The sequence below is a fragment of the Hemiscyllium ocellatum genome, chromosome 32 (assembly GCF_020745735.1).
Source record: "Hemiscyllium ocellatum isolate sHemOce1 chromosome 32, sHemOce1.pat.X.cur, whole genome shotgun sequence".
In the NCBI taxonomy this organism is placed as follows: domain Eukaryota; kingdom Metazoa; phylum Chordata; class Chondrichthyes; order Orectolobiformes; family Hemiscylliidae; genus Hemiscyllium; species Hemiscyllium ocellatum.
The window spans coordinates 25,822,348-25,838,337 of record NC_083432.1 but is presented as its reverse complement, the minus strand read 5'-3'; the positions used below and the strand labels follow the sequence as shown (position 1 = coordinate 25,838,337).

At 43.0% G+C, this 15,990-nt stretch overlaps 1 protein-coding gene across 1 annotated transcript in view; it reads right to left on the bottom strand.

The window, feature by feature from the left end:
- LOC132830938 (SWI/SNF-related matrix-associated actin-dependent regulator of chromatin subfamily D member 2-like) overlaps positions 1-15,990 on the bottom strand; it is a 47,134-nt gene that overhangs the window by 13,290 nt on the left and 17,854 nt on the right. Inside the window, exons 9-11 of the mRNA XM_060848901.1 lie at positions 15,594-15,691; positions 14,547-14,682; positions 989-1,111 (exon numbers count right to left, since the gene is read on the bottom strand). Of these exons, the coding sequence (XP_060704884.1) occupies positions 989-1,111; positions 14,547-14,682; positions 15,594-15,691 (357 nt within the window). The remainder of the gene's footprint in view (positions 1-988; positions 1,112-14,546; positions 14,683-15,593; positions 15,692-15,990) is intronic.

The window sequence follows — 15,990 nt, the reverse complement described above, 5'->3', positions numbered from 1 at the left end:
TTCTGCATATTTATTCACAATATGAGGTCAAATATGGAGCCAAAAATCTTCATTCAAAATGATGCAGATATTTTAACAGCCTAAACTTCAGGAGTTACTTAAGTAAGGAAATAGTCATGGTTCTTTTTTCCCCATTGCTGATGTGTTTATGTCTTTTTCCCCTGTTCATGTTAAGACATGGGCTGTTTTCTGGTACTGAAGTGAATCAAAGCTCCAGCAATACCTTTGAAATATAACACGATGGATAAATCCTAGATGAAAAGATATTTAATTATACAGGGTAAATAGAAAAGCCAGGCCCTCTGAACTAGATGGTATACATTAAAATCACTGTAAATTGAACACAAGTAATTATTTCAAATAATCTACAAGGCATTTGGACAGAAGCGAATGAGCTTGTTATAGAGGGGGTTCTTTTTCAGACATATTGTCACCATACTAGGTAATATCTTCAGTGAGCCTCCAGATGAAGGTTTCATCCAGAGGCTCACTGATGGTATTACCTAATATGGTGACAAAACATCTGAAAATGAACCTTCCAGCTCAGCGAGCAAACCTACATCCAGAACCTCAACCTGAGCTACAAATCTTCTCAAAACCTGTCAGAGAGTTTGATGTATTGAGGGGCTGAACTGCTGATACCAAAAAAAAAACTTGCGTCAGGAGGACTAACCTTAATATCATTCACCAGGTTGTTGCATTTCAGGGACAGCAAAGTTTGGAAAATTGGTTGCAAACTTTATGATCTTCAATGATCTTAGTTTAGATTATTTTGGTTCCCATATTTTAGACCAGTATTATCGATAACTCGCAACATCCTGTCCTTTTCTCACCTCAATATCTAGGTGTAGTCAGTCATGTGCCCAGGAATCAAACAGGAAATCCTGGTAATTCCTTTGATATTCTGGCCTCGTCTTTTGTATTTTGAAGATTGCAATAAGTCACAACTGAATGTACTAAATGCAGTGGCTTCTTCTTGTGTTCTTACCTTGTAATCTCGACATTGTGACTTTATCCAATCCTGGATGAACTCTTGTGGGTGGTTGCTGAAGCTCAGCATGAAGTCACGTTGGATCTTCAACTGATTGATAGATTCAATTGTGTCATGAATCTAGAAAATAACATAATTACTTATTATTCTATCAAAACACTTTCAGAATCTTCCCTGTGTCATCAGATGATCAAAATGTAGCAAAACAGCAAAGTGTAAAATGTGTGTAAGTCAGCAATTGTTACTTTTGCTCATCTCTTGCAGTGTAGTCTGAGTGTGTTAATGGCAAAAACATGGAAAAAGCCATCCTGCTTCGTTTAGCAGACAATACACAAGCCACAATTCATATTTCAACATGGCTAACATTGTTTGGCAAATGCATTCTTGATGGCCCTAATAGGGCAGGAAGCGGCATTCCATAGATTAGCTGGTTACTCGGTGTTACCAGCGCAAAACACACCATTTTTAAAGATAAAATATTAAAACATAATTCACTAAGTTTCGCTCTCTTTAACATTAACGATTCAACTCCGGGTCACAGGTTGTGTTGAGTGGACATTGACAACAAGGCAGTGATTGGTCAGGTCACTGACTGCTAGATACCATGTAAATGAAGGGCCTGCAGTGAGGGCCATACTTTGCTGAAGGCGCAGAGACAGACAAGGGAGAAATCTGAGCTACCTGAGGCATTGCGGATACTGGAATACATTCAGGGTATGGCCGGGTGGGGGTTGCTGGCAAACATATTTCTTCATCCATGTTTGACTTCCTATTGCCCCCAGTGGTTGCTCAGCAGGTTCCTTGTGGTGTCTTTGCACCATTATTTTCAGTCTGATCACAAACCCCTTCAAGTGAATTCAACATAACTGAATGCCACTCCATTGTTAAATCCCTCCAAACTGAGGACAGACTGACCTAGTTGTGTGAAAATGAAGTGCTCCTCTGCTCCTCTCCATAAAGCCTCGCTACTAGCCCTCTGCTAGTTGCTTAATAGCCACCAGTTTTCACCGGTCGGGTTTCAGGAGACAGGGGAGAGTGTGCAAGTTGCATAAAGTTGTGCAATCACCAGTAAATAGAGGGAGCCTAATCACTTTGCTGCTGCCAGTGGGCGAGTTGTCCATACTGGTCTGTTCTTGCCTCTGGTTTAATTGGGGAAATTGCCCAGCAGGAGCAGCAGGCTAACTCAGTGCCTTCTGGACAAATCACCAAACCCAGATTTGCTGCTTCAGCAGGCAGCATTATGGTTTGCCGTATGTCAGTCCCAGCCGTGAGGAGGCACTGAAATCTCAAAAAACAAAGCTTCTCTTTTGCAAAAATCAAAACAAAAATTGTACTGTGGCCATTAATGTGAAGAGCAGAATAATTTATTATACAAAAACAAAAGAATCCAGAGGGTGGATTTGTGTGAGGATTTGCTTTTTACACTGGAATTGGCAGGTCATCTTTTTATTTGTCAGTACTGAAGGATCTTATCTGTCATCCCATCATTTGCTGTTTCTATTCTAGAGATTACTCTGCATCACACAGCAGGGTCACCACAGTCTGAGGTAATCACAGCCAGTATGATTCTGTGAGCTCATGGCTTCTGTAATCCCTCGACATGAAAGCAAACCAAATCTCCTCAAGCGAACTAGAAAAATAAACTGAGCTCAACTCTTGGACCTTCACATCGCTACCCTTGCATACCAATGTTCATATTAATTTCCATATAAACACTGAAGTGCTAATTTATTAAGCAGCGTGAAAAGAGATCAAAGTCATGAAATGGCTGATGATAAATCAATAGGAGTACAAGAATGTGAGGTCGGCAGTGGTCAGATTTCAGTACAGTCCCTCAACCCTTTGCCTCCTGGGCACTTACGGACCAATTCTTAGCAAATCCACTAGAACAACATTCAGAACTAACTGACGAATGCCACTCAGAATACAAAGACTATTAGAGATATCTGGCATCAGTATTGTTAAGTCCTAGGGGCACTGACTATATATACTCTCTCCTTCTCCAGTACTCAATCAAAATAGGAGGTGACCTATACTCTGTTGAGAAATTTAATATTTTAATCAAAGAACCTTTAACACCTTTATAAAAACAAAATGCTGTCACTCATTATAACAATAAGAGAACAAAGAAGGGTTGTGACTTCTAGTTTAAAAGGGGCAGAAAAGCTAATACAGCATTCATAAAGCAAGATGAGGCAAAGATCAGACCGAGGCCAGTCTTTGCTCCAGAAGTTAACTCGAGAGTTTATGTAAGTATCTGCTGCAATCCAATTCTTAATTCCATTGAATCATAATACCAGTTCTCGTCATAAATTTCAATTACACTGTTCTGATTTTTAACTGAACTAGGTTAATTTCCCCTTAACTATTTCCATGAAAACCTGTTTAATTTCAATATCCTTCCTTCATAACCTTTATTATATTACCATAAACCATTAACAGCACATCAATATACAACTAGAGGCAGAGCATTCAAAATAAGCATAATATTTCAAATGTATTTTTTTCCGATTAGCAGAAGACTATATCCCTGATGAAGGGATTATGCTCAAAACGTTGACTCTCCTGCTCCTCGGATGCTGCCTGACTGGCTGTGCTTTTCCAGCACCACAATCTTCAACTTTAATCTCCAGCATCTGCAGTCCTCACTTTCTCCTAGGAGACTGTAATAACCAAATTCGACTCATCATCATATTTCAATGCATACATCTCAAAACAAAGCTAACCTTGCTAACAAAAGGAATATTGATGAATGTTTTCTAGTGCACAACCTCACAGCTAAGACTTTTTGATTTTCACCTTTGATAAGTGACACAATTTATTACCATTGAATCCTTGTTCAGGTATAACCTCGCATTTATAAATTCATGTTAAATTCAACCTCTTAATCCACCTAATTATTATGCTGAACTCACTCCCCCATGTCACACATTTTTTGTGTCATTGTATATTATTTCCAAGTCTCTCAATTTATAAATTCTGTAAACAAAATAACCCAGTTTGAGAAATGTTCATTTTTTAATCCCTACTCATCAGCCTCTACTCTCCATTTCCAAGTCAATTTTCAAAAATGTTTACTATTTTACAGTTGATTTTTAAAAATTAACCAATAGAACCATTATCAAATGGAATTTGAAAATCTAAGTCAATTTCCACACATTTAGAGTGTTTACCTTCTTAAAGAATTCCAGTAAATTGTTAGGCGTGACCCTTTGCTTTTAAATCTATGCCAATGCCTCCTTATTGAACTCTTGCGAAAATATTGTTCTGACTCACCGAGGCAGCATGCTGGAAATTGAATGTTGCTATTCTCAGAATCGCCTCAAAAAAAATGACTTTATAACGTACACAGAATTATAGAGCATGGAAATACACTCTTCGGTCCCATCAGATCATGCTGACCATAATCCCAAACGAAACAAGTCCTACTTGTCTGCACTTGGCCCAAATCCCTCCAAATATTCCCTATTCATGTAGTTATCTAAATATCTTTTAAATGTTACAACTGTACATGCATCTACCACTTCCTCTGGAAGTTCATTCCACACATGAACTACCCTCTGTGTAAAAATATCTTTTTAAAATCTTTCTCTTCTCACCTTAAAAATATTCCTCCTCGTATGAAATCCCCCTGAGAAAAAGTAACCTGCCATCCAATTTATCTGTATCCCTCATGATTTTATAAACCTCCATCCGGTCACCCCTGAAGTCTCAGCCTGTCTAGCTTCTCCTTACAACTCAAACCCACCATTCCCAGGAATACCCTGTTAAATCTTTTCTGAACCCACTCCAATTTAATAGTATCCTCCCTATAACAGGATGACCAGAACTGGACACAGTAATCCAGAAGAGGTCTCACCAACGTCCTTTACAAACCCAACATCCTAACTCCTGTAGGAGAGAAAGTGAGGACTGCAGATGCTGGAGATCAGAGTTGAGAGTGTGGTGCTGGAAAAGCACAGCAGGCTAGGCAGCATCCGAGGAGCAGGAGAATTAATGTCTCGAGCAGAAGCCATTCATCAGGAATGATCCTAACTCTACTCAAAAGGTCTGAGCATTGAAGGTCATGCAAAACCGTATTTTACAGAATACAGGTGACAGAAACCAGGATTCTGTATCGACAAAAATTACTATTTATTACAAGTAAATGGAGCATAGCTAAAGGTAAACATTTCTGAAGTACTGGTGTATATATCTCTACTAAAACTCTAAACCTCTTATAAACGTACCCTTCACTATACATATTCGGATAGGGGAAAAAATGGGTGTTATGGATGGAAGGAAAATTGGGAAAACAGTTCAGTGATTTCTGTTCATAGGATTTGCTGAGATGGTTCCGGTGTTGATCAGAGACCTATTCTCAGTATTCCTTCTCTGGATCGTTTCACAGGTTTGCAAGAACCACAGGATGGTTGGTTCAAACTTATAAAATGTCTCTGACCTATTAAACTTCACAGCTTATAGCAATAGCAGAAAGAAAGATAAAGTGGCTTTCACTGCATAGAACAGAGAATGCTCCTGAGCTGGTTTGATCAGAAGGCTTCTCATTCTCTTGTTCACAACTGTTTAGCAACGTGAGCTACCATCAAATAGTTGCTGGCAAGCAGAAGACCTCTATCATTGATATCTGGTTACTGGTCCACAGACCAATCAGCTACTGGTTGCTGGCTGAATCTCAGCTCCGATTCACCTGCAAACTATACTTCAACTATGCTTCAATCAGCAGATCTGTAATTTGGGCTAATAATTAGTACTGGGTTACTTGCTTTTAAAAACTGCAGTAACTGTTCTGCAATCCTACTAAATTTGCTTCATTAACTATCCTTCAACTATGATTTCTATTCACCTACTTCAAACCCCATCTTACCACACTCCATTCCAAGAGCAGCTTGCCACTCTCTGTATATCTGCTGACAAACAGCATAACTGGCACCCCCGCCATCTTTAAGAGGCTGCTGTGCACCCAAACAAGAAGTGGCAATCTGACATTGTCCCTCACCAGCAACGTAATTGCACAGCAGTTATTGCTGCTTATGGCACATAGCTGCATTTCCCTCTGACTCTACAGTCATCCCTTGCACTCACCTCAGAGATCAGTGCATGGACCCAGGACTGTATTAGGCCCAGACCTCTGACCGACTCCAGGGAGCAGCTCTCTAGACACGATTGAACAAACCCCTAACTGTTCGTATGATGTTGGCTAACAGCTTGTGATGACCCGAAAGGACTGACCATGCCCACACGTTGTAGCCAGACGTACCTGCATGAGCAGTCCAAGATGTCTGACTATACCAAATCCCTGTGCCTATGACTGATGGTACGGGGACTCCCTGACAGATATAGACCTCCATGACTGTACGGAGTATTACTCCCCACCACTTTCTGACGTGGTCATTTAGTTGAAAAAGCTTGCATTCCATTTGCATGCAGGTAGCTGACACAGTGTGCCATGCAGCAAGATGCCTTTCCTATCTTGGAAACATGCATACTGACAAGCAGTCTATCTGTGTGGCAGACGTGAAGACTGCAGATGCTGGAGATCAGAGTATAGATTAGAGTGGTGCTGGAAAAGCACAGCAGATCAGGCAGCACCTGAGGAGCAGGAAAATCGATGTTTCGGACAAAAGCCCTTCATCAGGAATGAGACTGGGAGCCTCTGGGGTGGAGAGATAAATGGGAGGGGGGTGGGGCTGGGGAGAAGGTAGCTAAAAGTGCACTAGGCGGATGGAGGTGGGGATGAAGGTGATAGGTCGGAGAGGAGGGTGGGGTGGATAAATGGGAAGAGAGATTGGCAGGCAGGACCGGTCATGGGAATGGTGCTGAGCTGGCAGGTTGGAACTGGGTTAAAGTGGGGAGGGGAGGGGATATGAGGAAACTGATGAAGTCCACATTGATGCCCTGGGGATGAAGTGTTCCGAGGTGGAAGATGAGGCATTCTTCCTCCAGGCATCGGGTGGTGAGGGAGGGGCAATGGAGGAGGCCCAGGACCTGCATGTCCTTGACACAATGGGAGGGGGAGTTGAAATGTTTGGCCACGGGAAGGCGGGGGGGGTTGATTGGTGCGGGTGTCCCGGAGATGTTTCCTAAAGTGCTCTGCGAGAAGGCAGCCAGTCTCCCCAATGTAAAGGGGACCAAATCAGGAGCTACAGATACAGTAACGACATTCCCACCAGTACCTTTCCACTGACACTTTTATTCGTTTGGCTGAACTGGTCCTCACCCTTAACAATTTCCCATTTGAATCCTCCCACTTCAGACAGATGAAAGGGGTAGCGCCATGGGCACCTGTATGGGCCCCAGCGGTGCCTGTCTCTTTGTCGGTTATGTAGAACAGTCCATCTTCTGTAGCTACACTGGCACTACTCCCCACCTCTTCCTCCGCTACGTCGGTGACTGCATCGGCGTCACCTTGTGCTCCCGCAAGGAGGTTGAGCAGTTCATCAGCTTCACCAACACATTCCACTCCAACCTTAAATTCACCTGGACCATCTCTGACACCTTCTCCCTTTCCTGGACCTCTCCGTCTCCATCAATGACTAACGACGTAACACTGACATTTTTTACAAACTCACCAACTCCCACAGTTGCCTGGATTACATCTCTTCCCACCCTACCTCCTGCAAAAATGCCATCCCGTATTCCCAACGCCTCCGCCGTATCTGCTCCCAGGAGGACCAATTCCACCACAGAACACACCAGATGGCCTCCTTCTTTAAACACCACAATTTCCCTTCCCATGTGGTTGAAGTTGCTCTCCAACACATCTCATCCACGTCCCGCACCTCCTCCTTCAAACCCCACACCTCCAACCACAACAAGGACAGAACCCCCCTGGGTCATCACCTTCCACCCAACCTCAGCATAAACTGCCGACGTTTCCGCCACCTACAAACCAGGGATATATTTCCCTCACCACCCATTTCCGCAAAGACCTTCCCTGCCTGAATACCTGGCCAGGTCCACGACACTCATCAACAACCACCGCCACCGCATCCCCCACCCCACACCTTCTCCTGTCACCGCAAGAAGTGCAAAACCTGCACCCACACCTCCTCCCTCACCTCCATCCAAGGCCCCAAAGGTGCCTTCCACAACCAAAGTTTCACCTGCACACCCACCAATGTCATTTATTGTATTCTTGCTCCCGATGCGGTCTCCTCTACATTGGAGAGACTGGACACCTTCTCGCAGAGTGCTTTAGGAAACATCTCCAGGATACCTGCACCAATCAACCCTATTGCCCCATGGCCCAACATTTCAACTCCCCCTCCCACTCTGCCGAGGACATGCAGGTCCTGGGCCGCCTCCACCGCCGTTCCCTCACCACTCAACACTTGGAGGAAGAATGCCTCATCTTCCGTCTTGGAATTTCAATGTTTTAGATTAGATTACTTACAGTGTGGAAACAGGTCCTTCAGCCCAACAAGTCCACACTGACCTGCCGAAACGCAACCCACCCAGACCCATTTGCCTACATTTACCCCTTCACCTAACACTACAGGCAATTCAGCATGGCCAATTCACCTAACTTGCACATCTTTGGATCGTGGGAAGAAACCGGAGCACCCAGAGGAAACCCACGCAGACACTGGGAGAACGTGCAAACTCCACACAGACACTCGCCTGAGGCAGGAATTGAACCCGGGTCTCTGGCGCTGAGAGGCAGCAGTGCTAACCACCGTGCCATCAGTTTCCTCATTTCCCCTATGCCCACCTTACCCCAGTTCCAACCTGCCAGCTCAGTACTATCGTCACGACCTGTCCTACCTGCCAATCTTCCTTCCATTTACCCCAGAGGCTCCCTGCCTCATTCCTGATGAAGGGCTTTTGCCCAAAACGTCGATTTGTCTGCTCCTTGGATGCTGCCTGACCTGCTGTGCTTTTCCAGCACCACTCTAATCTTGTGTCTGTCTGTGCAGAAGAGCACCTGAATAGGGCAGCACTGATAAGTTTAATCTCTGGCTTAAGAACCAATGTGCTGACTAGCATGGCACATCATGGAAGCTATGACCATGCTAGTCAGCACTAAATGAGCAGGTCAACAATACTGAGACTCAGCCTGGCGCAATGCAGGAGCTGGGTCCCTGTCCTTCTGCACAAAGTGACATTGAAGCAACCTTTCAAAGCTGGTCTATTTTGCAATGGAACTCTGTGCTTCCTTAGCATCTTACCGGTGGATTGGAGTGGTAATATGAGGATCAGGAGGGATGATTAGATGCCAATGTGTGAGGATGAAGGATGCTATGGATCATGCCATGAGATGCTGTTTGTTGCTGAGCAACATGGAGGCTGCTTGCAGCCAGAAGTGAGCTGGAGTTGCCTGGAACCTCTCTGACCTCCATGATCCAGATTCCCTGGCTTCTGGTTTACTCGGATAGTTTGCAAGATAGAAAGCTGTACATTAATAAGGTGAGTTGTGCCATTAATAGGATGGTTAACAAGCAATAGCTCCCCCTCCTGCCCCTGACTTAATGGTTCCATTGCTTTGATGTCCAGCAGATGCACAAAATTTGCAGCAAGATGCACCTAATATGGAGACAGTCATTTCCAGACTTCTCACGGGGCAATTCTGCCACATTTCTCAACGTTATTCACATTGCTCAGACATCTAAAATGTTCTGTTAAATCGACTCAAACATTTTTGTTTTACTGGTCTTAGATACATCAATTCCAAAAACTATATATTCCTTGGAGAATCTGAGATACATCGGATCTTATTGATTCTAGCTACCCCATTGATATTTAATACTTTTGAGCTATTTCTACTGCATGAGCGATCCTACCCTAAACATCTATTTACGGATCTGTTTCATTAGAACTGGAATTTGTTTATGACCATCAAGGAAAACATCCTTTAGCATTTTTGATTCCCTTCATAGATTTGTCAATTTATCCTTTCAATGATTTTTGTAAGGCCAGTTCTGCTAACTCCAAAACTTGTCACTGTCTATAAACCTCATGTAAGGCATGCGATGGAATACTCTGCACTTGCCTAGATGTCTGTAATTCTTGTAACAGTCAGGATGCTCAACAAAGCAGCCTGCTTGATTGGCACCTTATCCACTATCTCCAACATTCACTCCCTTCACCATCAACACACCATGTGAGATTAACTTGCCAAGGCTCTCTGGACAGCATCATACTACCTGCAACCTCTACCAGCTAGAAGAACAGCGTCCGCAGACACATGGGAATACCACCATGGAGGTAAGTTTGCTCGCTGAGCTGGAAGGTTCATTTTCAGACATTTCGTTACCATACTAGGTAACATCTTCACTGAGCCTCTGGACGAATACCACCATCTACAACTTCCTCTCCAGATCACACACTAGGAACTATCCTGCTCTTACTTCAATGTGTTGGGACAAAAACCTGGAACTCTCTTCAACGCCACACGGTCGGTGTCCCCACACCCAGAGACTACAGCAGTTTCAGAAGATGGTTCATCATCTCCTCCTCAAGGACAATTAGGGATAGACAGACAGACAGTTTCTGCGTTAATGGTGCTGGAAGAGCACAGCAGTTCAGGCAGCATCCAAGGAGCAGCGAAATCGATGTTTCGGGCAAAAGCCCTTCATCAGGAACAGACAGACAGTGACATTCACATCCCATGACTAAATAAAAAGAAATTTGGAAGACCCATATTGGACTTGAAACATAACTCTCTTTCCCTCTCCACAGATGCTGCCAGATCTGCTGACTTTCTCTTACAGTATCTTTGATTTCACATTTGCAGCATCTGAAGTATTTCGCTTTACAAAAGTGGTGTGTTTCAGTGCAATTCACCCAAAAATCGACCAAAACCATTTGCTGAACTTCATGTGCAAATAATCCATGTGTTTTGGCAACAGTTAGCAAAATTCTGCAACAGAATGGTCACTATCTTGGGAACTACCCACTCCTGCCCACCCCCCAAAGAACAAATTAATCAGCATTTCCACTATTTCTATCTATTTGTGGACCTTCAAGGAGATTTTAAAAAGTTAAGCTGTTTCTTTGAACCACAAGGACAGAAACAGACAGGCTGTAAAAGATTTTCAATATAAGTTTAACCGTATGCCGATGTAACTACTGGATGTACAGTTTTTGCTTGAAGTCATTTTCAGTTATTTTTATTCAAGCTAGGATTTTACCATTGGTGTAGATGTGCTGATGTAACGAGGAAATACATGGGCATGCTACAAGACCTGCCCCAAATTTTGGTGCTGACAATAGGTGCGGCACAGTGGCTCAGTGGCTAGCACTGCTGCCTCACAGCACCAGGGTCCCAGGTTCGATTCCAGCCTCGAGTGACTGTCTGTGTGGAGTTTGTACATTCTCCCAGTGTCTGCCTGGGTTCCCCCAGGTGCTCTGGTTTCCTCCCATAGTCTAAAGATGTGCAGGTCAGGTAAATTGGCCATGCTAAAGTGCCCATGGTGCGAGAAATGGGTCTGGGTGGGTTAATCTTCAGAGGGTCGTCGTGGACTGGTTGGGCCAAAGGGCCTGTTTCCACACTGTAGGGAATCTAATCTAATTAATTAAGTCTCAAGAGCTGCTGGCCAATCAATGACAATGGCAATTTTCAAGTGCAATGCTGCACAGTTTAAAATATTAAAGTGAGGGGTCTGCTTCCATGATTCTATGACTCTTTTATATACTTAAGTAGGCGAACTAAATAACCATGTCCCTAAACAGTGCAGCTTGTTGAGTTACTCCAGAAGACTTAGAATCCCTATAGTGTGGAAACAGGCCTTTCAGCCCTTCGAGTCTACGCCTCCCCTCTGAAGAGCATTCCACTCAGACCCATCCCCTACCCTATCCCTGTAGCCCTACCTTTCCCAGGGCTAACCCACTGAATCTACACATCCCTGGACACTATGGGCAATTTAGCATGGCCGATCCACCCAAACTTCACATCACGAGGAAACCAGAGCAGCTGAAGGAAACCCACGGAGACACAGAGAGAATGTGCAAACAAGAAGAGTTGCCCAAGGCTGGAATCGAACCCTGGTCCCTGGCACTGTGAGCAGCAGTGCTAACTACTGAGCCAATGTGCCGACTTGATACACAGTAAACAATGAACGTACAATAACAGTGCACTGATCACTAATTACCGGAGGCTGATGTTGCTAAATGTTATAAGGCTTTATTAAAAACTCTTTCAATCAACAACTCTTCCAAAAAATTCACCAAATACCCTTAGATAACACTTTCCATACCCATGACTATTTCCATATAGAAGGATAGAGGCAGCAAAAAATGGGTACATCACCATGTGCAAGTTCCCCTCCAAGCCACTCATGACCCTGAATTGTTAATATATCGCTGTTCCTTCAGTATCATCGAGACAAAATCCAGGAATACCCTCCCTAACAGCATTGTGGGTCTACATACAGCACATGGGACTGTATGGGGTATCATGCTGAGGTTGTACAGTACATTGGCGAGGCCTCTTCTGGAGAACCGTGTATAGTTTTGGTCACTCTGTCATAGGAAGGATATTATTAAATTGGAGAGTGTTCAGAAAAGATTTCCCAGGATTTTGTCGCGGCTGGAGGGTTTGAGTTATAGGGAGAGGCTGCATCGGCTGGGACTTTTTTCACTCAAGTGTAGCAGATTGAGGGGTGACCTGATAGAGGTTTATAAAATCACGAGGGGCGTAAATGAGGGGAATACCAAAGATCTTTTCCCTTGGGTGGGGAGATCAAAACTAGGGGCATGTTTTTAATGTGATAGGAAAAAGATCTAAAAGGAACCTGAGGGGTAACTTTTTCGCACAGAGGGTGGTTCATTTGTGAAATGAACTGTCGTAGGAAGTGGTTGATGCAGGTATAGTTATAAAAACATTTGGACAGGTACATGAATAGGAAAGGTTTAGAGGGATATAGACCAAATGTAGGTAAATGGGATTAGTTTAGTTGAGAAATTGGTTGGCATGAACGAGTTGGACCGAAGGATCTGTTTCTGTGCTGTATGACTACAATACTTTCTCCCATTCCTCTTCCAAATGAAGGGGAAACCCAACAAGATGCCCATTTTACGTACACCGCATTATAGAAAGGACATGGAAGCTTTGGAAAGGGTTCAGAGGAGATTTACTTGAATGTGGTTTGGTATGGAGGGAAGGTCTTACGAGGAAAGGCCAAGGGACTTGAGGCTGTTTTCATTGGAGAGAAGAAGGTTGAGAGGTGACTTAATTGAGACATATAAGATAATCAAGGGTTAGATAGGATGGACAGGGAGAGCCTTTTTCGTTGGATGGTAATAGCTAGCACATGGGAACATAGCTTTAAATTGAGCAGTGATAGATACAGGACAGATGCCTGAGGTAGTTTCAACAGTAGTAGACTTGCCAACATTAATGGCATTGGATAGATATTTGGATGAAAATGGAATAGTGTAGGTTAGATGGGCTTCAGATTGGTTTCACAGGTCGGTGCAACATCGAGGGCTGAAGGGCTTGTACTGTGCTGTAATGTCATAGATGATGTCCCAAAATGTTTTAAAGGGCTAAGGAAGTGAACATTGTAAGCTGACCATGGCTTTAAGCAGTGTTCAAACTCTCAGTAGAATTCTTTTGCTGTTTATTGTTAGGACATGGCATTATTGCTCACCCCTGATTTCCATGTAACCTCTTCAATTACTGCCAAATAGAAAATTTTTGTTAATCAGACCTGAAGGATATTAATTGTCCTTCAGGAAGCTAGTCTTTTGTACACTGATTCCTTCACGAAGGTGGCATTCCATGTTAAATATAAGCTAAACTGGTGTGTTGCAATTTAAGACCTGGATCTTGGTCACCTTTAAGACTTAGTGTCTAAATTATCCGGTGGGCGTTATTTCAAGTAGGTTGGAGTGTAAGAGCAGGGAATTCTTACTGCAACTGTATAAGGTGCTAGTGAGACCAGATCTGCGATACCGCAAGAAGTTTTGGTCACCTTATTTAAGGAATGATATCGCTTCGTTGGAGGCAATTAGAATCAGAGATTCATACATTATGCAAACAGACCCTTCGGTCCAACTCATCGATGCCAACCAAATTTCCCAAACTAAATTAGTCCCATATCAGAAGAGGTTTCCTAGGATGATCATAGGGATGAGGCTCTCTCTTCGGAGCAAAGGCTAAACAGGTCAGGACTCTACTCACTGAAGTTTCGAAGAATGAGAGGTGCTGTCATTGAGACATAGTGGCATTTCAAGGGGCTTGACAGAGTAAATGCTGAGAAGATATTTCCCCTCGTAGGAGGGGCCAGGACCAGAGGACAAATTTCTTTTCTCTAAGGGCTGAGTGTCTTTGGAACTTCTTGCCTCAGCGAGCTATGGAGGCAGAGTCCTTCTGTATAACTAGGCCGAGATAGATAGATTCTTGATCCGTAAGCAAACCAAGGATTACAGAGAAAATTCAGGAAAGTGCATATGAGGAATTAAGTTTCAACTACAATCCTATTGAATGGCAGAGCAAGCCTGAGGGGCCCAATGGCCTAATTCAGTTTGTACTTCTTATGGCCTTATTATATAGCTGCAGAAAATAGAAATGGAAAAGGAATTCATATTCATTTTCCTTATATTTCTTTACCTTAATATCCAGCACTGCAATTTCCTGCTGATTGGTTGTTGAAAGGAGGAAGTTGTTCATTTGACTCTTCAAAGGGTCATCAACTTCTACATCAATGTCATAACATGCTGTTTTCTTCTGATCATTAGGATCCACACTGTGTCAAACAATAAGAGATTTAGTGCCATAATGCTCTGTATCATTATACTTCGTCACTAACACAACGTCTAAATAATTGCAAAATGTCACACAGATTATATAAACCTTTGCTTATTATAACAGCTGTAAGATAGAATTGGATATTATCCAGCCTCCACGTTACTGTATTGAATGTTTTATGGATATTCTCCTGCTTTACCCAATTGCTAACAGTCTGCTACTGCACCCAAAATCACATATAGCCTCTACTGTGGACCGTATGCACAGTTATAAGTGAATACTTTTCCAGTTTGTGATAGCATAGGAGCCTCTTAATAGAAATCACTGCCAGTTATCCCATTTTAGAACATAATAATATGACTATGTAGCTAAATCCATTGTCTGATGTGATGGTGTATAGTACCAATGCAATTCATTGGAGCTGGTGTTATGGTATTCAGGGAGAATGACCTGTATCAAATTTGGTGTACAATGTACTGGGAGAGAACTGCCCTTCAGTTTCAGCAACCTGAAAATCTCACGAGTAATTCCAGTCAATGATGCTTTAGCACAATTATCAGCAACTTTGCCCATTGAATTATATTCTTCCAGTCTTCTTTGACCATTAGGCAAGGGCTTTATTGACTTTTTCATTGCTTCCTTGCTAGATTAAAAACCCCACGTGACCCCTCATTGTTTACTTTGCAGGGGTCATGATAAGAAGCACTTTTACATCAGGTGCAAGGTCAGGAGGTTGGTGGTAGTTTTCAATGTGAATAAAGTTACAGAAGAAGTCCGTCAAGTGCTGTGTGACCTTTAAAACAATGTCCAGCATTGGTCTAGATATTCAACTACTCACGTTGTTGTTGAGTCAAATAATTGTCACAAGTCTGAGCGTGTGAACCACAATATCGACCCCCTTTCACTTACCTAATCATGTGATTGATAATGATGGGATCTGGGTGCTGCAGGAGACCAGCCAACTTTATCGGAATTTCAGAGAATTTCATTCGCATGCAGTTAAAGATCTACGAAAACAGATTCACTGTTAACACAGGAGACACAGCAAAAGGCACCAGTAACTGTTGTGCCTCTCAGTGTGAATCTCAGCTTTATTGACAACTAGGCTATTAAGGGTTCTGTGTTTACTACTGACTTGGGACTCCTTAATGAAGGGTTCATATGGACTCCCATGTTAAAATTGTGCTTAAGTAGTTCGACTCAGATGGACTGATCCAATTATAAATAAAATATGACTGTCCAAAATAACCCAATGCAGCATACAGCAACAACTCAATTAAATATCACAGTAAAAATGTTGCTAACT